This window comes from Harpia harpyja, chromosome 15, assembly GCF_026419915.1.
Source record: "Harpia harpyja isolate bHarHar1 chromosome 15, bHarHar1 primary haplotype, whole genome shotgun sequence".
In the NCBI taxonomy this organism is placed as follows: Eukaryota; Metazoa; Chordata; class Aves; order Accipitriformes; family Accipitridae; genus Harpia; species Harpia harpyja.
Window position 1 is genome coordinate 15776418 of NC_068954.1, and position 24032 is coordinate 15800449.

At 41.4% G+C, this 24032-nt stretch overlaps 1 protein-coding gene across 4 annotated transcripts in view; it reads right to left on the bottom strand.

Annotated features, from left to right (window-relative positions):
- LPIN1 (lipin 1) overlaps positions 1-24032 on the bottom strand; it is an 85354-nt gene that overhangs the window by 37269 nt on the left and 24053 nt on the right. For 2 of the 4 annotated variants that reach the window (XM_052809527.1, XM_052809528.1), the window contains exons 3-6: positions 3649-3849; positions 2219-2314; positions 620-954; positions 127-246 (exon numbers count right to left, since the gene is read on the bottom strand). In XM_052809527.1, the coding sequence (XP_052665487.1) occupies positions 127-246; positions 620-954; positions 2219-2314; positions 3649-3849 (752 nt within the window). Of the gene's footprint in view, positions 1-126; positions 247-619; positions 955-2218; positions 2315-3648; positions 3850-13053; positions 13190-14335; positions 14769-24032 lie in introns of those variants that run through there. The other 2 variants (XM_052809529.1, XM_052809530.1) reach the window with 2 other exon arrangements.

Sequence of the window (24032 nt, forward strand, 5' to 3'; positions counted from 1 at the left end):
CATCTAGTAGTCAACAGTGACCATGTTTGATACCAAAATTTTTAGTAAGACTCCGTATAGCACTAGCATATAGGACATTAATGGAAAGAGGAAGATTATTTAGAACTGTACTATCAGAAAAAGTACCTTTGAAGAGGTGACCATTCTCCATCTGAATGAGGATAAGATGCAGACTGAGAAAACGTAGAAACGGCAGGAGCCTTTATGTCAGACACATCATCAACAAACACATCTGGAACAGGGATCCTGGGTATAGGGAAAGACGTGACATTTAAAAACCATACTTGATTACTGAACTGTCATATACTTCAGATAACAAAAAAAAAAACTACTGCAGAGAAGAATTACTACAACCTGAACTAAAAGGAGATAGAGAAATGTTATCTGATTCACACCTTCTAGTTCACAGCGTGATGGGGGATTGTTCTCATGTTTTCAATGTCATTTTCATTATTTTTGTTACTAACATTCCCAATAGCTTTCTAGCCTAAAGCTTTTTCTTTAAGAAACATGTTCATCAGCCATGTGAACTGACTTAGAAATTACTGTTAGAATGTATGGAACGGAACATTAACCCAGCAGTAGGTTTCCATTACATATCTCAATTCCACTGTGATACCTTAAATTGTCCAGTGGTTCTTTTTCTTCCTCTGAGCTAATCTCTATAGGAAACATGTCTTCATCTTCTGATGTGTCTCCATTGTCTTCTCTTTTTAAGCTGTCTATTTTATGGGTAGACTTCCTCCTCTTTTTCCTCCTTTTTTTCACAGAGCTACAGACTGGTGATGTTTCAGTAGAAGGCTGGGATCCGTGGGCTTGGACTGGTACTTGTGAGGATGCACTAGTGTCCAGGTTTCTTATCCTGTCTATGGAGTTCCTCTTCAGCTGAGCTTCCATTAAAGCAGTTCCCTCAGACAGAATGGGAGATGTAGAGAGATGATAAGGAATTACCTCCTGAGAAAGAAAAAATTCAAACCATGCAACATATTAGTTCTTCCACCAGTCATAAATCTGGTTCTAAAATCTATACACTATTGCCAAAATCTAAGTCATTTATTCCTCAGAAAAGTAACAAAGATTAGACATCTGGATGCTCAGTATGATCCATACAATTTCCATACAGCATATGGAAATTGTTCCATAGCTGCATCTCCTTAGACAAGCCAAGACAATATTCGTAATAAAGAGGATCCTCTGAGCATCCAATATTGGCCACGTTATGGCATGAGTCTCTATCCACCTGATGCTAGATACAGAGCAGAAACAAAATCCTAGTTTATAACCTGAACATTTTGTAAAATCCAGTCCTCCTTCACAACTCAGACAACAGATAGTAGTCAGATAAGTCAGCAGTTTCTAACTAGGTCACACAAACATCCTCTTATTCAATCATATATATACACATCTCTAGACACTCACGGAAGTATTTCTAGCAATTTTCAGTCACCAATAATTGTTACCACCCAGAAGATGTAAATATAAAGATCAGAAGATTTAAACAAAGATACAGAGATGATTACTGCACATGCACACAGCTCTCACCTGAAACTAGTAATATGGTATTCCATATAAGAATTTGAAAACTTATCCCACCCTGGACAGTGACAAAAATTATTTGGGATATCTGAAGAGAAATGCCTGTAAAAAGCTTTTCTTATGTTACATTATGCGTGGACTATTCAAAATTAGTGGGACCATAACTTACATAGGCTAGTATTTAATCACACAGCTCAACAGCAGGCATTCTCATTTAAATATAATTCCACATGAATAATAGTTGCAAGATCACATCTTTGGTAAGTACCAGAATTACTGTGTGCACAGATGTTTACAGGGCATGTGCACTTTTACTGGCAGTCTGCTGAGTGCATATGTTCAAAGTAGAGATTTCTACAAAAAACAGGTCCATGGACATATTAACATCTGTTGTACACATCTTCGGAGCATGTGAACTCTGTGCATGTTATTTCCGTTCACTCACTGCCATGCACATAAACTATGATTTATTTTTCAGTTACATGATTACCTTCTTTACATTTTTCCAAATCTCAGCAACTCAAAACCCGAAGTAACTGCATAGTATGGAATTTCCATAGCAGAAAATTGTCCAGAAACTTTCAAAACTATAAAATGGGTAAAGGTATATTTTTCAACAAAATTCCTAAACTCAAAACTGACTCTGAATTTTTAACAAATTAGAATTAGTTTTGACTCTCACCTGATCATTATCCATCTCCTGCACAAAAAAGGCCTCTCCATTGTCTCCTAGTTTCATGTGCAAATCTACAGCCTCTCCATTAATTTCTATGTCAACCTGGAACACAATAAATATATTCTCATATGAAAAAAAGTTATTTTAGGTACACAGTTCCTGTACAGCTATCCTACTGCTGTCACTGTGCAAATGCTTCTCAGGAAGTGTAGGAAACCTTATAATAAACATAAAATAGTAAGTTCTCTGTTTCTCTCCTCACCCCTTCACAAGGCCGTCAATTGTCAAAAAGTTTTTCTAACTCGTCCAGCTCATTGCTCTCTTGCTCCTCTACTCAGGAAGGTTTATAGCCATTATATAAAGTCCTGAATCTTTTAAAGTGTAATTCTGAATGCTTCACTCGCCACACAAATCTTTTTGCTCTTTTAATTCATAGCCTAATTTTGAATTGTGCAAGAAGTACTTCCACATGCAAATTCTTAATATACTGCCTTTCAAAGTCATTAAACAGACTTCTTTTTACACTACAAGAAGCACAAATAAGAAAAATTGGTTTATGTTCTCGACACAATTCATGTGTCTATGTCTTCCGCACATTGATCTCGCTGCTATACAGCCCCAACTATTTCCATTTCTTCTCAGGAGGATCTCTCTCTTTGCCTATAACCGTTCTTGCCACCGACTCCATTTTCACTGTATGGGTTTTTTTCTGAGACTTGGACAAGTCTACATTTATGTTATATTTCAGGATACAGTATACTATTGGCACAGTAACATTTTCAACTCTTATCCATCCTAAATATTGGAATTCCTTTCTGATTTATGTACAAACTGAACAAAGTCCATGATGATGTTAGGATTTTTCTGCTGAGCAATTATAGCTACATTAGAACCTAGACTGTATGTAGTTACAAATTATTTCCTAAAATAATCTGTCATGCACTACTCACCAGCAACTTCGCATCTGTTATCATATTGCCAGGTCACTCAGCCTGGTTACATTTATCTCAAAGTCCTCACTGCTTTTTCTAGCTCCAATTAACCTCAACATTCTGTTACCTAAAAATATTCCTTCATTATTATCTCCCTTTTTGTAACTATCATTGAACACGTTAAACAAAGGGGTCTTAATACACAGTCACTAATGAAATCTAGCATAGGCCCAAATTAGCACATTCCAAATTTTGCTTTATTGAAAATAAATGTTACAATTGTCATGGCTTGGTTTGTTTTTATTATAGTCAATGTCTCACAAATTATGCTTTGAAATGCAAGAATCAGTAACAACCATTTTAACTGAACCTTGCCTCAATTTGGGCACTTTATAAAGAGTGCCTAAAGAAAACCTTGACTAGTGTACCACAGAACATTCAGTAATTTTCATGCCATTAGAGTTAACCCACAGACAGAAATATAAAAATTGTCAATTTTCTTACCACTTTCTCCCTAGAGCGCAGAACTCCCATTTTCCCAAAGCGTACGTGGAAAGGGGAACACTGAAGATTTCCATCTGGCTGACGTACAACAATTATATCTATACATCCTGACAATGTGGCTGGGTTTAATCCCTTATAGAGCTCCTTCACAGTTACAAACACTTGCCCTGCTAACTGTCCAACGTAATTCATGGTTTGGACCTGAAAGCAAAAGACAGAACAAATAAGATTTTGATCCCTGCTTTAGAGAGACATTTGAGAGACAGAGATTCCAGCAGTGGGGTATTCTCCTGTTTCACAAATTAACAACTTCACATAGAATCAGGATATCCCACCTAATTTACTTACAGCTGATGCGTGTTTGTGAAGAGCTATTAAAAGATAAAAGCAAAAGAGACCTTCTAAGTCAGAGAATTATAACAACTTTCAAAAGTTCATAAAATCAGTTGTGTTCAAAACCACTGTCAGACTTTTAGACTCTGCAGCTCATAAATGTCTCCAATTATCTCTGAAGAGAAAAGCATTATTTCCAAAATAACATCTCCTCCTATCATTTATCATGCCCTCAACACCAAATATACTTTCCTCATGTATTCCGACAGGCTTTTAAGGGCAGGGCAAGTGAATGGTTTTAAGCAGATCTAATTTTCCACTACACTGAAGTCAAAGAGTATTTTCCTGCTTTACAAGGATTTTTCACATTAAAAGATTATAATACGCACAATAGATATGCATTAAGGTTTGACAAGCCACCTTTAATAGAGAGCATCTGAACTTTAGAGTGCTTCCCAATGCAACTTTACTGTTCTTGGTTTAAAACAGCCTTTTAGTATCAGCAGGTTTATTAAAAATCAGGCATGTGTTGATGGTTGAAGTGATTGACTATTTCCCCTGCTCCTGGATTTATTTAGTATTTAGCATTTAGTTTCCTGCTTCTACTCTCTTAATGCACATCCTGTTTATGACCCGTTAATACACTTAGTCCCCTAGATGGGATAGCATGCACACTTAGACATACTTAAAAGTTCAAAAAGTCTTTTAAGGGGTCTCAAAATATGAATTAATTTAAGCAGACACCTTCCTGAACAGTACAGATTTTAAGGACTTCCAGTGTCTATTTTTTTCATTATTTTTCTAACATCTCTTGCAGATTTTAAGATACTGATTTTAGCAAAGTCTTTGTGCACTCAGTATAAAGCATATGCCTCACATACAAGTTCTTTGCTAGGCTGTACTACATCACCTGGACATCAATAAAAGAGACACTTGCAGGGTAGGCAACACTAAAACTCCCATTGATGGTGATGAGGACAGCACTGAGCTCAGAGTTTGAGAGACAGCCACTGCACTGAGCTACGCGGCATGTGTTAACCAGCATCATCTGCTACAATGGAGACTCTTATCTGTGTTCTTTCATAAACAACAAAAAGATGTAAGTGAAATGCTGTAGAAATAGCTCCAATTTTTCACTGTGATTTATACTTTAAAAAAACTATTAAAAGAATACAGTGAAAGCATTACAGTAAAAAATTGGACAGTTAGGAAATGCTATAATTAAGGCTGGGCTCTTCATGCATAGCTGTTCTAATTAATTAATGATCACCTGCATTTTTTTCCAAAAGTCCCTCCACAAAGCAGCTTTGCTTTCTTCTCTGTTTCTATTGCAATACACAGGTATAAGGACACAAACCATGCTCTGAAGGAAGAATTATTTATGTTCTTTTGGGCTTTATGATAGTCATCACAACATTACCCCTGTAAAGCGATGATGGTCACCCCATCTGACAACTGGGGAGCTGAATCACAAAAAGATTAAGATTAAAACCAGGCACCAACTTTGGAAACCAAACAGACTTCTTTGAAGTATTTAGGATACAGGATGTTAACTAATGAAAGAACAATCCCTAAATACTGTTTGGAGAAGCATTTCTGCACAGCCCTTAATTCAGGCACCTAGCAAGTGCCACCTACTGAAAAGTCAACACATGAAAACTTCATGGCAGAAAGAGCAATTATATTCAGTTCTCCAGCATTCAAGTGGTATTAGCACTTGTGGGCTCCTATTATATGTTAGAAACACACCTTCCTGAATGCAAATCTGGTGGTAAGCTGTTTCATAGGAAACTGCACTTGAAACTCATGTCCCACTCTATGCTGTGTCACAGAACAACAGGTTGAACGGACCTCTAGAGGTCACCTGGTCCAAAAATCCACCCAAAGGAGGGCTAACTTGGACCAGGGTGCCCATGGCCTTGGTCCTATTGAGTTCTCAATGTCTTCAAGTATGGAGATTTCTCAGCTTCCCTGCACTCCTGTTCCTATGTTTGCCTGTCCTCACAGCAAAAATTTTCTTCCCAATATCTAATCTAAATTTCCCTTTTTGCAACTTGTGCCTGTTGTCTCTTGTCCTATCACTATGCACCTCTAAGATTCCAGCTCCGTTTCCTCTATACCCCCCAACAGGTAACTGAATACCCTGAAGACTGAACAAAACTAGCTCTCCCAGCCTCTCCTTTTAAATCATAAACTCTTAGCCCCCTAATTATCTTGGTGGCCTGACCACCTGAACTCTTTAAAAAGCTGGCACCACACAGGCACAGACGTAAGTTCAGAAGTGAGCCTCCAGGGTGACAGATGGAAGCAAACTTTTAAAATTATCCCTTTACTTTGGAAAAATAGTTCGGTTTCTACTGGGGATTTTTCTAACTTCAAGCACAATAAGAAGCACATTTCTTATTGAGCTATGATTAAATTTAAAGACGGCTACAACTAGAATCAAAGTTATGCGACATCGTTCACCCCAGTTAATGCTTGGTCTGCTGTAGCAACAAAATTTCTAGGTTAAAAACAGCCGCAACTTCCTTGGGGAAGGAGTTGCTGGGACAGTACAAGTACATAGACCCCACTGTTCAGGAGAGTTACGGACAAACAATCCAAATATGAGGACTCACACATCCTCTTAACAAGTTACACCTGCAAGTCTCCTAAACTCCTACACAGAGACTTTTGCAACTATTCTTGTCCGCAACAAATCTTAGCCACAGTGCCCGCCCTGTCTTAGGACACAGAGATTATTTTTATACTCACGAATTTAAAAAGTCAGACACCATTCTCAAGCTCTGAGGCCAACTAGCACAGCACAGCTTGCTTCCATACAGTGAAAATCTCTTATACCTTAAAAAGAAAGTGCCACATTCAAACTGTCAGCTGGTGATGGACACTCCTTTCAAGCTGGGCTGAACCTGGCCAGTACAACAGAAGCACTGCAGGATTAAAAAACAGACTGGGAGACTAATCACATAAACCCTACTTCCTCAGGAAGCCAGACAAAAATGGGTTTATATTTCAAATGTAGGAAACAAAAGATGCTCTAGTTAAAATGGGGGAGAGTTCAGAAATTGGACTCTGATGGATGTAGGCTCTTTAACCTAACTTTTATACATGCCAACCAAAGCTGAGATTGTTTGGAGTCTGAGGTTTGTAAATTTATACTCCGAACTTAAAGTCAGTCCATGCTATGTCAGTACTCCAGGAAACCAACATTCCTCAAACCCCAGAGAAACTGCATGTGGTTTTGAAGCAACATTTTACTCTGGCCACTCCAAGAAGTCTTTCACTTACTAACCAGGCAGCAGCAACTTTAGCAGTAAACATGAGTTTACGTCATGGGTTAAACCCCCAGTGCCTGCGTGTTAATTATACTGAATTTAGTAAAACTCTTGTTCTCATACCATGCTAGTGGACATAGCATAGAATATTTTTTGCTGCTGGGAAAATCCAGAATCCTTTTGATCTAAGCTTGCAGCAAGTGAGAACAGTCTGTACTGCTTCTGTCAGGATTTTCAAATGGCTTGAGTTTTGTTCTTTGCCAGGAGACACGCCACAGCTCTACATTATGCATCTGTTATGAAATTAAAAGTATTTTCTAGTATAATTTTTAATGTCAATTTAACTAGCATCACCTGCCAGGAGGGTCAGAAAATTTCCAACTCTTTTGATAGTTAAAGACAGCAGTCATTTTTCAGAATTGATCATCTCATGGAAAACTATCTAAGTGAAAAATAAATAGCTAGGTGTTCCCTTATTACTTAACTGATTTATTAACTTAGCAAAGATTGACCTAACGAAGTTAATTCTTTAAAGTCCCGCTCTACTGGATGCCACAGTAAGATCAAATGCAATGTCATCTAGATAATCCACCTCTTTCATACATGTACACCAGACTATGTCCTAATTTCACTGAAAAAGCTAGTAATTGTACCCTTCATGGCCCACTTTTTACAGCCCAGCTCTTCCCCATACCATTTCATCTTTCTTTACCGTATTTTGTAAAATAAAATACTAAAAGCCATAGGAACTAAAGGCCTTTTTTCCTTTTGCAAGACCCAGTGTCTCCTCAGGTGCCACAACAAAATAACAGGTTAGATATCCACACACATCCAAATTACTTAGGGATACAAGTGCTATTCAACATGCTCTAAAGATGGACAGTTTTTGAGAGGAAAAAAAAAACCAAAACCAAAAACCATGATTTACGTAGCATGCTGTATGGGTAATTAAAAACTGGAACACACTTCCACTGGAAGACTGGAAATCTCCAGCACAGAAAAATTGGAAGAGCAGGATAAACATTTGTTGGGACTGGTTTAGGACCAGGCAATTGTAATCTTTGGGACAGAGACTGTCACTGTGCATGTGTCCAAAGCGGTAAACCAAACCATATCACATCACAGACCCGACCATTACAATTTGGTTACCTATACTCAAATCTATTTAAATTACAAAATCTGCTTCTGGTACCTTTTAGGCATATGCCAATAAGCACTCTCCCAACAATACCCAGGCACAACTAATGAGATAAGATGGACTGGGGACTAGTCCCATGGCCAGTTAAGAAGTAGTCACCTTTAAAGGTTAAGAGAGCTTTCTACAATAGATGTGAACAGATGGTGCTAGCTGGTCTGGCCAACAAGAACAGACTTTGGCACCATTTTGTTCACTAGCAGGGATGTAACATTTAGGTCCCTTTCAGCCCCTTTTCTCAGGTTCTACAGTTATGACTGCACACTGGTTTTGTAGGCCACAAGAGTAAGATTTGCAGCAATGGTAAACATAACACAAACCAAACGCTTAGCACAAAGAAAAACAAATGCTCAGCACCTGCTGACCGATGCCCAGCCAGTTCCTGAGCAGTGGCCCCCAGCCAGCATTCCCCCAGTTTATATACTGGGCATGACATCACATGGTATGGAATACCCCTTTGGCCAGTTTGGGTCAGCTGCCCTGGCTGTGTCCCCTCCCAACTTCTTGTGCCCCTCCGGCATTCTTGCTGGCTGGGCATGAGAAGCTGAAAAATCCTTGACTTAGTCTAAACACTACTCAGCAACAACTGAAAACATCAGTGTGTTATCAACATTCTTCTCATCCTAAATCCAAAACACAGCACTATACCAGCTACTAGGAAAGCAATTAACTCTATCCCAGCCAAAACCAGGACAATAAGCACAAAACAAGTCAGCTTTCCTAAGAACTTCTCCTTACAACTTGCAAAATTGTGAAAGGGAGCCAAAAATTGATGGGTCAGTGTTCAGTTCAAATAAATCGCTGCAGCTCTGCTGCTGACACTGAAACTATGACAATTTTACAGACCTGATGCATCTGGTCCCCTGATCTGCCCTTGGCTTCTGTTTAGAAGACACAAAGCTTGAGAGAGACCAGACTATAATCAGGAATCAGACTGTAGCACCTTCAAGAGAATTATTCCTCATTTACAAAAAAGTAAACAACAATATTTCAAAGATTCCTAGGTAAGTGCTTACTGCCACTTTTTTATTACATATCGAACATTTATTTTCTTGACTCTGAAGCAATTCAGTTTTGTTTGCAGCATTGAACACCAGCTCCCTCTACAGCAATTAATGGAATTTTACTATTGACGTATATTTTACCATGAAAAACAGTATCAGAGGTCACGTTCTAAAAAAAGTGATAAAAACGTAGGGGAGAGAAGTACTTCAGATGAAGATTCCCTAGATGGATTTCTTCAAAATTAAGCTTAGCCCTTCATGTCTGTACCACAACCATAGTAATGATGACTTAACTACAGAAGCTCATAATAACTAGCATTCTATCATTTTTCAAAGAGGTACTTCTGTTTATTAGTAAATGGTCAACACATTGTAAAGCCACTAATGTCATGTGACCATCACATTCAAACCTCTTAATATTTTAACTCACTTTGGGTTGGAAACCGAAAATCATTAATCTTTAAGAACTTTTGAAAGCCTTTTTCTTAACTATTTGTTAGCTCCTACATCAATCCAACCCAAGGTCACCGTCATGAATTCCCATCCCATTTTCTTGAGTAAATTCCCAGCCAAAACCCCGAAGTTATGCATTTCTCAGAGCAAAAATCAGAGCCTGGATTTACTTTCTCTAGAGGACCAGTGAAGGCACTGCACAGGACTTGAGACCTCAGTTTAGGTCCCTACTTTCCTACAAGATTCCAACACTGTCTTGGGCAAGCTACAAAGGCTTAGATCTTAGAGGGTGTTTAACTTCCATTGGTTTCAAGCAAGGTCTATCACTGTGGCTGTATCTCAACTCCAGCATGCCAAGCTCATCAGAGTGAGACATAGACAAGCACTCTCCTTGCATATTCTTTTTCCGGGGAAAGGAAGCCTGGACGCATGACCTGGAAGGGAGCCATAAGCAGTCATGACCCTGATTTGGACAAGTTGTTGAGGGAGAACTCCAGAGCACTCTTCTGAACAGCGTGATTCTGGTTGTTCTGTAAATAGGAGAGCAAACTCTGTCCAAACCTGATGATGTGCACGTTTCTTCCAGACATCCCCATAGTCACAGACCACATTCCTGCAGGTGATTTGACAATACATCTGGTCAATCAGGACACAGGTGCAATTCACATGTACATCCCAAATCAAAAAGCAACATGCAGCACGTGGCTGGCTCTACACCAGAGTAAGAGCATTTTGCTTCCTGCCAGCCAAATCTCCAGAAATATTACAGGGTTGGGATTATTCTGGGCTTAGTTCTATTAGGAACTATTTGACTCCTATTCCAAGTTAGCCAAGGCCAGTGCCAAAAACTGTGTCGTCTTATAATGGCCAGAGAGTCAAATGGATCAAATGTCAAACTTATCTTCCAAGCTGCCAGTCCCTCCCAGAACCCACCCACTCACTCACGCTCACTCCGGACTTTGACTATGAGATGACTATTCACTTGGTTCTGGTATTGCACTTTCTTTCAAATAGTCAAAACATTACTTGGTCCAATACTTCACAAAGTCCCTGTAAAAGACAGAATATTTTCTTGAGAGCAGCTGAAATAAAAAATTCAAATTGAAGACTCAAAACTTGCCTGTAATGAACCCTCATGTTCAAACAAAGGGAGGACTGGCCTATAGTACCAGAGTCAGGGCTGGCACTGAAGTGTCCAAGAGAATTATTTCATGGCCAGTTGAAGTGCACAACCATGGTCCCCACACCAACCTCCCAATTCCCAGCTCTCCCAAATCTTGCCCTGGTGTCAGCACTGAAAACTAACACCACTAAAGCCATACAAAAATAATTTCCAGATGGATCAGTGGGATGATCTGACTTACCACATACCCATACAACTGCTAGTATCAACTAAAGAGAGAAGCTGAGAAAGAGTGGGTGGTGCGTAGTACCAGGGACACCTCTTTTGGCATTTCAGGCAATCTTGAAATCATATCTCAAGACTTGTCTCCTCCTTTCCCAGAGATCTCCTGGGAGACCTTCCACATCTCCCTTCATCTCTCTGTGCCTCGGCTTCCCAACTGTACAGTGATTTCCTCCTCACGGAGGCACTTTGAGGGAATGTACACAAGGGCTGACACCGCTTTGGACCAACACTGCATAAATAGGATCAAACTTTACAACAAATTGGAAAGTACAAACGGATGCCTGAAACCAAGAACTTTTGAAATAACTGGAGAATATATGGTGGTGTATACACAGCATGTACTGTGCTGCCCTGTGCTACTGTTCTGATGTCAGAGGAAGAACATAAAAGCACAGCAGTAGCTCTACTCTGTGCTGATACCTCATGTGACTTGGTGTCCTTTCTTTCAGTGGGAGTGGAAAACAAATTTGTTTGGCTATAACTTTACATTTTCTGCATCTTCAGAGTTTAAAGTAAGCTCTTACTGTATTTTGACTGTTTTCGATGATTGCTGTGTGTATGCGTGTTCACAGATAAAGAAATGTGTGTACCTGCACATCCTCAGGTATGGAAAAAGGCCAAAGACTAAAACTTGCCCAACTCCCTTACAAACAGACCACACTGAATCAGATAAATAGATACTATCAGGTAGTCTGTATTCCACATTAGTGAACTGGAGCTATCAGAAAAGCTGAAAGTATCTAAAACCATTAGAAGCTATTTTCATGGCTCTATGCCTAAAATCATAACATAATTATGTTGAGTCTTTCCCATCTCATCTCCTTCACTGTCTCCCCACTTTTTCGCCAGTTCTCTTCATGGAATTAAGCTCATTTTACTGTAATAGGAGCACATCCATCTGACTTCTAACTGGGTACGCTGATGACAACAAAACCTCATCTAAGTACACTAAACATTTGCCGGTATTTGTTTCCTAAGACAGCAGAAACACAGATAAAGCCACACAGAAAATAAAATAAACAAACCACCCCAAAATGTTCTCCAGATGGTGAGCCAAATCAGAAGTCAATTGATCTACCGAGCTTGATGACTTTACATGTGAAAGGAAAAATGATCTGCTAGTTAGTCTGCAACATCAATGCTGAGATCCTGTTATTATTACAGGCCTCTACGCAATTCCTCTTTTTGACAGAGATAACAAAAATATTGCACAGTTTTGTCTCCTCCCCACTCTCCACAAGATACATTCTCTTTTACTTTCTCTTCTTGAAGGTAGAGGAGATACACTAATCAATAGAAAAACTAAGAGCTGTTAGGCGGGGGAATCGCATAAAAGAACCCTGAAATATCTGAAAGTTTAGTTTCATATGTAGTAATTGCCGTACTGCCAGCCAGGCTCTGCTATGCCATTAAATCCCTCTGGCCTGTTACCGCTCTCATTATTCCATCTCAGGGAAAGTATGAGCAAAGCAGTGGTACTAATGCATCGATTTGCATCAGCGGTTGCCAGCCATAGGGAGGCAAGATATCGCCTCTAACGGAAAAGGGGAAGTACCGCCGAGGGGGGCACTGGACTCCGCAGGCTCACACAGCTCAGCAGGAGCAGGGACCCCAAACCGACACCTCCCCGCAGCTGCCCAGCGCGGGGGGCCTCCCCCTGAAGGTGAAACAGGAAAGCACCAGATTTCCCCTTCCCCTCTGACCCCGTGCACGAAGCGCCGCCAACCCCAGACGAACCCAACAGCTCCGCTGCTTGCTGTCACTCCCACGAACCAGGTTCCTCAGCAAGGAAAAAGCAGGTGCTGCGGGCAGCCGCCCGGAGCCCCGCCAGGACCGGCGGGATGCCCAGGCCGGAGGGACCCGCTGCCTCCAAGGCTCGGCGGGGCAAGCCTGGCCTGGCCTGGCCTGGCCTTCCCTTCCCCGCCCAGCCCAGCGCCGGGGAGCAGTGCTCCCCCTCCTCCCGCCCCCGCAGCGGCCGCCCCGAGCCCCGGCACCCACCTCTGCCGCCTACCCGCAGGCTCCGCTCGCCGCCGCCGCCGCCTTTGTGCGCGCCGCCCGCCGCGGCGACGGGGACGCACCCGGCCACCCGGCGGTGCCGCCCCGGAGGAGGGACCGCAGCGCCCGGGGAAGGCGCGGCGGGGCGGGGCGGGCGGGGAGAGCGGCCCGGGCCGGCGCTGGAGCTCTCCCTGCTTGACCCGCCTCCCGCCAGGGCACGGCGGCGGCGAACCGCACAGCCGGCGGAGCGGGGCGCTTCAGCTCCCCGCGGCCAGGACAGGCCGGGCCAGGCCGGCCCCCGCCTGCCTGCCTGCCTACCGACCGCCGGGGGGGCCGGGCAGCGCCGCCGCCGCCCCCCGCATCAGCGGGGCCGATAGCCGGGTGGTCGCGTAACGGCCGGCGGGCCGGGCCCCGGGGGCGGAGCGGCGGCGGTTGGTCGCCGCGGCCTTGCGGCGCTGAGTCAGCGCGGGGAGGCGGCGCGCTGAGGTGATCCCGCGGCCGGCGGGCGGGCGGCCGCCGTCTCACTCGCCGGCCCGGGGCCGCGGCGCCTCTCACGGGTCCCCCCCCGGAGAGCGGCGGGGGCAGTCTCGCCGCCCGCTGCTGTGCTTTGGCCGGCGGGGAGCTTCGGCGGCTCGGGGTAGTGGTTTTTGTTCGCTCATTTAAACCATTACTTCAAGCTTGAAATGGTAATCGCAGAAGTACCTTCTTTTTTTTACCAGCTCATTTCAGCTGAAAGGCAAATGCTTTCAACAAAGAAGGCATCTGTAGTCAGGTTTGTAGACGGTAAAACCAGAGCGCGGGAAAGGGAATCGTTCAGCCCAGACCCATGGGCAGGTCCTCGAAAGGCACCGGCTGGAGCTGGGGTTCCCGGAGCACAGCACTCGTGGCCATAGGAAGCACTTCCTTCAGCGTCGTATGCTTTATCGCTGTCAACAAATGCGATGAAATAAACTTTTTCCACCAGGTAGTGCTTCCCTCCCATTTAAACCATACTGGTAACCTGCTTTTACGCAGAGTGCCTTACACTACTAAATAGGGAAGTGGATGTCTGTGATAAAAATTAGCTGACAGAGGAATCCTCCAGGCTTTTTCAAGTCTGTTCACAGAAGGCAGAAGAGGGCGGTGCTAAGTGCAAAACAAATGAGCAGGAACAAACACGGAAAAAAGAGGACAAAGAATATGCACAAAAAAAAGGATCGAAGTTCATTAGTTGAAGCAGGGCCTGCTAATTTTAGGCTTGAAAACAAGTTTTTCAGAGCTGGATTTCATGCATCTGCATGTTCTAGTCCCCAAAAACGTACACACAGCTGAAGCCTGGGAAGAGTTCCTTGTCAAGTAAGTTAGCACTTCAGCCTTCCATTTTCTGTTAACTTTCCAGCTGTAAAACAATCTCAGTGCAATCTCCTCTAGGTCATCACCCGATTGAAATCCCTCAAACTGTTTTTCTCTGGCACATCTTCCTCCTGTAGTTCTGCTAACTCTGTCTCCACGTCGGCTAGTCTTTGCACAGCGCACAACTCCAACAGAACCGCTGGGTGACGCGGCCTGGCGCACACTCACAGTTTTGTTGTCCTCCATTCCCAGTTACACAGCTACGCTAATGAGTTCACCTTCGTTTTAGAACAAAAAAGTCAGCGAAGACAGTTTCTGCCTGGGCACAACAAACAAGGATGTTTACTTAATCCCAAAGAGAAAACAATATGCAGCTGAGCCCAGAAATAGCCGCCATTTTGTTTCCCAGGCATATCATGTCTAATCCCTTGTCAGTGGGCAGTCAGTAGGCGATGAGACGTGCTGGTAAATAATCCCATCCCTGATGTAAATACAAGAAGCTGTGTCTGTGCTGGCTGCGGATCCTGACCAGTGCTCTGCCCGCCACATTTGTGTGGAATACGATCCCGTACTGTGTTGCTTCCAAGGCAGTGGTATCCTCCAGCCATCACCGTCCAGGACTGCTCTAACATATTGTTCCACTACGGTCTTTTACTAGTGTACTAAAATAAAAACATGATCGTAACACACTGAATCAAAACCACTGTCTTTCCACAGCCTCAGCAGCACCCACCCTTCTCTGCTTCTTTCAGAAATCCAGAAGCTAGGGCCTCAGCTTTGGAAGTTCTGTATCGTGTTTAGTTATTTATCATGTCCAACCATCTGCTGCTTGACATAAAATAACCCACAGAATAATGCTCTACATTTTTAATGGTTCCATGTGTGAGGTCATGTTTTCTCTTCTTACGGAGCAGTGTAAATATAGCCGTGATACACACAAGATGCTGTGGAAGGTGCCAACTGCTTGCACAGCAACAGTAAGCTTCCGTTAACAGCAGAGCACCATCTTCGTCCTTCTACGCTTTTTTACTCTGTTCTTACTGACGGTGTAACGACAGTGCAGGGTAGTGTTCCTCAGATTACTTCTCTGGAACAACCTCTGCCAACTGATTGGGAAATCCTTACTTGTCTTGTGCTGCACTTCAGCTCATAGCTATTCTCATCAGGTACATCTATATAGAGGACCAAGCACTCGTACATGATCTTCCATACCATCCAAGCCTTAGCATTGTCATGGCTGTGGTTTTGTCTCAGCCCAGTGCAGAGTTTGGAGGACAATATGGTCAGGGATGGTTCCTAAAAAGCAATCTGGAGTTACCCACAAAACTAGATGGCTGAGGGAGTACAGTCAGGGGCATGCTCGCAAGAGAACAGTCCCTGGCAGTGTCATTTCCAAAACACACTCAGGAATGATGAAGTTCTGAACTATTGTCGTTTTCTTCCTGTAACATTTCCCCCTTGACAGGTTTCTTTCTGACGCATTGAGTTGGGCAACACAAGTTTGTTTCCCAAGGTTTGAATTAAAACTGTCCACAAACTTTCAAAGGACCTGCTCATGAAAGTTTTTCTTTCCACTCCTTTGCTGGACTGTTTATATCTGTCCATTATTACCTAACTCGATTCCTGTCCCAAAGAGCTTATAGTTTACGTATTCACTCTGTGTTCATACCATTCTGGCACAGTGGAGTTCTAGCCTATGATCTGGGCTCACAGTTACTATGAAGATACAAGTAAGAAGAAAGTTTAGCTGTGTAGTCTTCTGTAAATTAATAAAACTGGGTTAAAAAAAAGTCTACAAGCACAGAAGAGTCTAACAAAACTCAAGAACAGATTCCTAGAGAGCATTACATAAGTTCATGCAGGGGAAAAAAAAAAGCGGCCTTCAATTCTAGCTTGAGACACTAGATTTTCTTGGCAAGTATTTTGCCAGTGAGCAAAATAACCACTCAAAGGAAAAAGTTAATTATTTATTGCATTATCAGTAATGTCTGGCATTTCCCCCACTAAAACTGGAGTTCATGTTCAGGCACATAGTACCTGGGTTATGAATGACTGCAATTGTTAATGCATGCACACCGTGCCTGTAAAAATGATTCAGTAAGTAGAAAAGTTGGGCTTTTAGCTTTTAATTTATAACGAACTCATAAGCAAAGATGGCTCTGGAGTCTGGTGCTGACATTGTCTGTATTAGTATTAAACTTGGAGTAGCTCAGGCAATATAAATTAAGAGTTGATCTAGTTTTATTCCAGTGTAAACATCAGAAAGTAGATGGACTCTGATTCTGTAATTACCTAATTAAATGTCCCACCATCTTAACAAAGGAATAGTTCTCCTAACATAAGTAGATATTTGTATACAGTACCTACAGTTACCTGTGACAATCTACTGAATTCTCTGTCTAGTTCACATTATTTTTTCTCTTTCTTTTTCTTTTCCCTTCAAGTCCAATTATCTAGTACTTCATTGTGTCCTTCATTTGAAGGCACAGTAGTGCTGGTTATTGGAGCATCTAAATCCTGGCATTTATTCTGCCTCTTAGTACTTGATTTATTTGAGAAATTTTTTTTAAAAGTGGAAGTAGATCTTATTTAGTTGCAGAGATTTCTAAAATGTTTGCCCCCCCCAACTTTAACTTGTTGCCAGTTTTGTCTGTCCTGCTGGTTTTGCTTTGTCTCTATTCCTGGGATCAACTGTTCCCACTGTTTCAGTACCAGGTGCTTTAAGATCTGAGTAGTGAACAACTTTTAGTTTGAAAAGAAAAGAATGCTGTCCTTGTCCAACAGAAAGCCATACAGGGCAGACTTTATTCCATATGGAACCATCTTGCTTTTGGCAGCGTGTTCAATCTGTCACATTTAGGCAGATGCTTCTGGCCTGCACCAGCCATCAAGTCTGCCCCGCCTGAGCTCCTTGCACTTCGCCAACTTTAGCTTTCGGATTTTGCTTTCCATATGGTCACAGTTCCCAAATATTCTAATTGTCTGCTGACAGTCACACATGCTAGCCAATACACTTCTGACATAATTTCTTATCTTTTTTCTTTGGCCTCACTGTTAAGAGGTGAGATGATGACATCATCCTCAGGAGGACTGTGACGTCATCAGAAGTACTATAAAGTTTAAGGCATCAATGAGGCAGGGGAGTGACAGGTGAAAAGGCAAACTGAGAGGATTATTTTGTCAAATAATCAAATGTGGGTTTGTAATTTTCCAGGAATTGTTGCAGCTGGAATTACAGGCAGGGCAGGAGGCACTGATCATGTACCAAAATGCTCATCTGTAACAATAACATGCTTATTAGCTCTTGTGCCGTCAGGGCTTGCATTGCCTAACCAAGCTTCATTTTGAACCGAGTACTTTCGGACTTGCCCCTTGCCCCTCACTGAAAATATAGTCCCAAAAAGGGGATCTGTAGCCAACGAACTACCAGACAAGTTTGGGTTTTGTTTTTTCTTTTTTACTTCTCAGAATATAACAAGTCTTGATGATGAAGGTTCTCAAAAGAGCCTTTCTTTTTCCTCTAGGTTCACATCCAGCCTTGCAAAACCATGAAAACCTCAATGCTTCCTTTATATTCTAACAGTTCTTTCCACAGTCAAAACTCAGTTCTCTGCTACAAAACACTTGGCTACTGAGAAACAGAGGCATCTATTGACTCCTATGATCCAAACATGGCCAAAGCAAAAGAGTGTAGGAATATTTAAATTAGGAACAAGAGGGGCTAAATAGATCAGCCCTGCTGGACGTCCATTTGTACCAGTCCAATCTCATCTGAAAGTAATTTAGGTCCAAATCTGTAAATAACCAAGCTTGAGCTCTCTAAATAGAATCTCAGAAAGCTTAGAAAATCTTGAGCGCTGATAAAGCAAAGCAATCACAGTGGATATAACAGTGAAATCATCAACATGTTCTTTCTTCAGCCAAAGCCCAGAATTCCTGCATAGGCATGTTCAAACACAGACCTGTACTCTGCTCAGGCAAAATACATACTGATGTACACACATACAAGAAATGAGAGATCATACACAACTCCATGGAAAATCCCTCCATCCTGTTTTGGACTGAAATGCTTTCCAGCCCAAAAGCTAGCTTTTCATCAGTCCAGTAAATCTATGCATGACTAGCAAAGCTTTTGCCCAGAATACTGTTTTCAAAGCACAGCAAATCAAAAGCAAGATCATCAGTATTATTTGTTTAGAACTAAATAGTACAAAACACGCTTTGAGAACTTCAAACAAAGCTGCTCTACTTCCCAGGGTATAATCTTTTCTTTACTATTCCTGCAACTTTTGCAAACTAAAATAGCAATCTGAATCCTGAAGAAGAAAAGATATTTGGAAACAAACTCCTTCTGTTGAGAAGATTGTTGCTTTTCTCTCAGTCTCATGTCTGCAATTTCTACATCAGATTGCCTACCAATATTAAATTATCCTCACAATCAGGTTCTGAAAGTTATTACTTGGGGGTTGTGAAGTAGCATATCTTGATTAGTTCACTGTATTGTTACCTCCTTACTATGCAAACTAGTCCCTCTTTCTTGCAGCTGGCAAAGATGTAACAGCTATAGCCAATTTAAGATAATAGGAAGATAAAGAGATATTTTGTATAAAGCTTTTTCTTACAGTCGGCAAAGCATTAAGTGCTAATAGATCTCAGCTTTAAGTTGATTCTGTAACTCCACTGAGAGAGTGAAGTGTCTAAAATCAGTTTTATAATAAAAGTAACAACATGTGGCGCTTCTCACTGTGACAGAAAAATTCTTCACTTCTGTGCGGACCAGGTTATAAAAGTGGTTGCTCTGTGTGTGGCTCCTGGTGAATGAAGGGGCTACTGTGTCCCTTGCTCGTAGTTACAAGAAGCAGGTTTACTTGTCTTTGAAGTCAGAAAATTCTGCACTATCTCAGGTACTGTCATTAGTTCAGGCTGTCATATAAACTGGATGAAAAAGGTTTTAATCTCCCCTCAAAAAAAAGGCAGATAGAGGATTATGAGCAGGCTGTCAGGAGGAGAGGCAGACCCTGGCTGCTTTCTCCCCTGCCAGTACACTGATGGGGGAGGCATCTGCAAGCTTTGCCCAAAAGTCCCCCTCTTCAGCCCTATCTTATTAATTTTGCTGAAAAAAAGCGAGATAATCCAACCCCTTGCTACTTTTTTTTTTTTCCTCACACTAAGATTCAACTTTCTTGAATATTTGAAGTGGTAGAATGTAACCAGGTTAGGGCATTTTTTGAAAACATCTGTGTGTATCATTTAAAAGGGCACTTTTCCACTTTTCGCAATTCAGCCTGTGCAGCAGATGTGGATCCTGCACCTCCGCCTGAAGGTTGCCCGCTTTCCCTCTGCAAGGCTTTCTGTAACAGCGAGGCAGGCACAAGTGTGCAAGTCTGTTCAAGAACTTTGGCCTTCAGGTCTTTCCACATTGTCTTCTCATTCCTTCTCATGTGCCAAGCTGTGAGGACACCTTAATCTGGCAGCATGGATTTCAGAGCTCTCTGAATGTTAACCTCTAGACTCAGGATCAGGTGATTCATGGGGAGAGGTGAGATACTGTTTTGGGATAACCTATCTTAGAGGTATTTTCTTTGCAGTTCCGTTCCTGGGGATTTTAGTGATTACGGTTTATGCCAAGGACTGTGCTTGTTCTGGATTTAAAGTACAGTCATCCTTTGAATGCTTGTGATAATAATTTCTTCAGGCAAAATTTGAGCTGTTTGAAACAATGATAATGTTTAAAAATATATTTGGCAAAAGATCTTTTCAGACTTGCTTGCTGTCAGAGCTGACTTAATCTTACTGTTGTGGGCTGATTTGTTCTCAGAAATATATTGTTACTCATAAAGTTAATGATCAAGATTGTGTTGAAATCCTAGAAACAATTTGAGGCACAGAATTAAATCCTGCACATTCAGTCACAGGACAATAAATTCTCTTTATTTACTTGCATCAAGCCTGGGCAATTAATCAGTAAATAAGGTTGTTTACTGCAGTCTTTCACTTATCTAAGCAGTTCACTCTCCTGGTTTAGGCTGAGGACTTGTAACAAACTCTCACTGGTACCTCTAAGTCAGGTATGTTAAAGCAGGAACATTGTCATTTATTTCAGCTTTGTATCTGCTGTCTTTCTTTACATCTTCTGTAAGGACATGCATATCTATGTGACACTATCTGAGGAACTGGCTTCATTTTTATGATTTCTACATCTGGAATGCTAATATAGTTAATAGATGTGATCGGCTTTGCAAAATCATGAAAACAGTACTTTATTTCAGTTTCATGTTCAAATTTCTATGAGAGGGAGAAGTGTCCCTGGTAACACAGTAGTAAATCCTTCCCTCAAAATATTCTTGGTGTTGAAATGAGTGTAGTCTCTCCAGAAGTGTTATAGCACTACAATCCCTGAACATAGTAATGAATATTATTTTAGAAATGCAAATAAACAGCATTTCATGTCCATCAGTCTAAAAATAATTATTTGGAAAACTAAACTAAGGTTTGCTGTGACAAAGAGTATATCAGCCAATTTGGATTTGGAAAACAAGGTATTTAATGGAGGACCTACAGTCTGTGGATTGAAAGGAAGTATTTCCTTTTTCTGATTTTTGCTGTTGTGTTGAAAGCTGAGCAAAAATTAGAGTTTTACCCTAATGGAAAGTTTCAGTAATCTAATATTAATATTTGAACAAGGACTCTGAAGTATAAAGAGTCTCGAAGTATAAAATGCACAAAAGTTTTTGCAAGTGAAACACCTGTCTTAAAGTGGGGTTATTATGGCTATGTAATCTGGCCAGAAAGTATGTATTTGATGTATTTGAATGGCTCTCAGGAGGCAATGATCCATGATAAGGAAATCTAATTCAGTGTTGAACTGAGAAAGTTGAAACAATTTTAGTTAGTCCAGTATTAAAATACTGTAAATGAATGTGTAATCAACTCTGCCTGCTCTATGTATCATTGTCTAGATCCTGCCCTTACAAAAAAGCCAATGAGGGTCAACTCTGTGTCCATGTATTTCTGTTCATAATTTGAAAAAAGCTTAGAAGCACTTGCACATACATACAAGAACTCTTTTTAAAAATTATGTTTCAGAGTTATTTTGAGAAAATGGCTGTATTCAAGAATTAGCACGCTGTGAAAATCATTTATCCCTGTTCCATATATTTGGCAGAGGTGTTTCTTAAAACAAGCATTTTGCGTAAGTCTGTGGAAATCATTTATTTCAGTGAAATTAGTGGAATCCATTTCCTTATGTCTACCATGTTCTGGGGTAGAAAGCTTTTGTCCTGGCAGTCTGTATGCTTTACATAGTCCGTTATGCAAATCTGAGAATTCATCAGAGACTTTGTCTCATTCCTGCTACCCTCGTTACAGTTTACTGTACAGTTTATCTACTGCAGACAAATACACATACCATGAACAGTCTCTCAAACCTAGCAGCTTCTGCCCACAAAAGTAACATTAGCTTGTTTTACTATTATTTGCACGTCAGCAACATTGTGTTCAGCATATCATGCGCAAAGAGAATTCCCATCCCAGTGAATTTAGAGTCTGAAAAGTATCAGGCCTGATGCTCACTTCACACAAAGCAACATAATCCCATTCAAGCCAGTGAACTCTATTACACAAGCAAAGGGTCTTGCTCATTGTTTCAAACAGGTGGAAATTTTTTTTAGAAAGCAAGACTAGGAACAGGCAAACAGATAGTGCTTTGTATTAAGCTCTGCCATAGTACCAGAAGAGACAAAGGTCTGGTCAGAAAATACAGAAAATAATTCTATTTAATAGAATAAAAACCAAAATCATACCCACACGTAGCTCAGAGTCATGTCAAGGTACATGTCTGCTTCTGCTCTGAACTCTGCAGACACCCTGTTTTTCCCCATGCCCACCCCCACACTGCAATTTGGGCACAAAGAAAAAAGCCTCCCTGTGCAGTCATCCCGGTGATATCAGATGCCCCTCCCCTGCAGCCCTAGGTGACGGCCCAGCTCATTCACCCTGCATGTTTTGCATGTTGATTGCATGGGGTTGGGATCATGCTTATTGCTCATCTACCTTTTCCAGGACAGATGTAATTTATCCTGTGTAATTCTGCTTCCTGTGGCAGATTCAGTTTGATACGGTTTTCTCACTTTCTGTTTCATACTGCTAATGTGTCTGTACAGACATATGCAGAGCTTAGTGCGAACATGTCTTTTGTCTGCAACATCTTTGGGATTTTTTTAATTATTAGTGCTTTGCTAATTTCCCATGATCTCCCTTTTGTGTAGCATGCTTTAAATATAGCATATATATGTTACAAAACCCTTACTCCTCCTCTTCTTCCTGTATTTCTGTACTATGTTATGAGAAATCTAGGACAAATAGTGTAATAATGATACATAAAAATGAATTCAAAATTTTGCCCAAATAAAACATAAACTGATTCTTCTTAAGGTATAATTTACTACAAGAATGCATTATCCTCAGTTCTTTCAAAGTTACAGTACAAGTTCACATAACATGTTTTGGTTACCCAGGAGATGTTCTTGCAAAGTTCAGAATCTCACCTGAATGCAGATTCAAATGTTCCCAAAGTTTGGAAAGGAAAGATCACATTGATAGTATTGCTTTACATGTGTTTAATTTTCAGATTTTGTGCTGTCCCTTGCTAATTGGAGTTCCTTCCCTGTTTATTTTACCAGCATTTTGAATTCCCAGGTACCTTTCTGTCTGCATAGCTCAGCTACTGAAATGGATGTCCAAACCCAAGCCCTGCCAACAGCAACCAACCTCACCCTCATTTCACACTGCCTGTTTGACTTATCCACCTGTCCAGTTTACATGACATTGCTAATATCAAACTCATTGTAAAGGCTAGATCCTCAATTTGTAAAAGTTGACATACCTTCATGGAAAATTTGACCTACATCTGCCAGACCCAAACTGAAAAGCTGCCAGGCTCTTACCAACCAGCTAGCACACTGAGGAGCTACATGCAAGTCACCGTAGACTCCTGGATCAGGAAGGTTCATCCATGAACCACAGAGTATATCCTACACTGCACTGTGTAGGTTGTATGGAAACACCTGAGTGGGATCTACATGAGATAGCAGTATAGCTATGCTAACATTATACTCCACCCAGGCTAATACGTCTCCTGTGAAACCTACACAGAGCTGTACGGTGACTTCAATAGTTCAGCTAAGCAGATGTGTCTACATGGCTCTGCTTGGTGCTGGGTAGAAATGCTGTGGTCCTACCTGTGATTTCAAAAATGTCAGCCTCTAAATATTCTGCCCCAACATCACCGTAAGAGTAGGTCACTCAGGAATACAGTCCAGAGTCACTTAGGAAATCATCAGGTTGTATCATGGATCTGCTTCTTTTCCCTCCTTCACCAATCGTTCAGC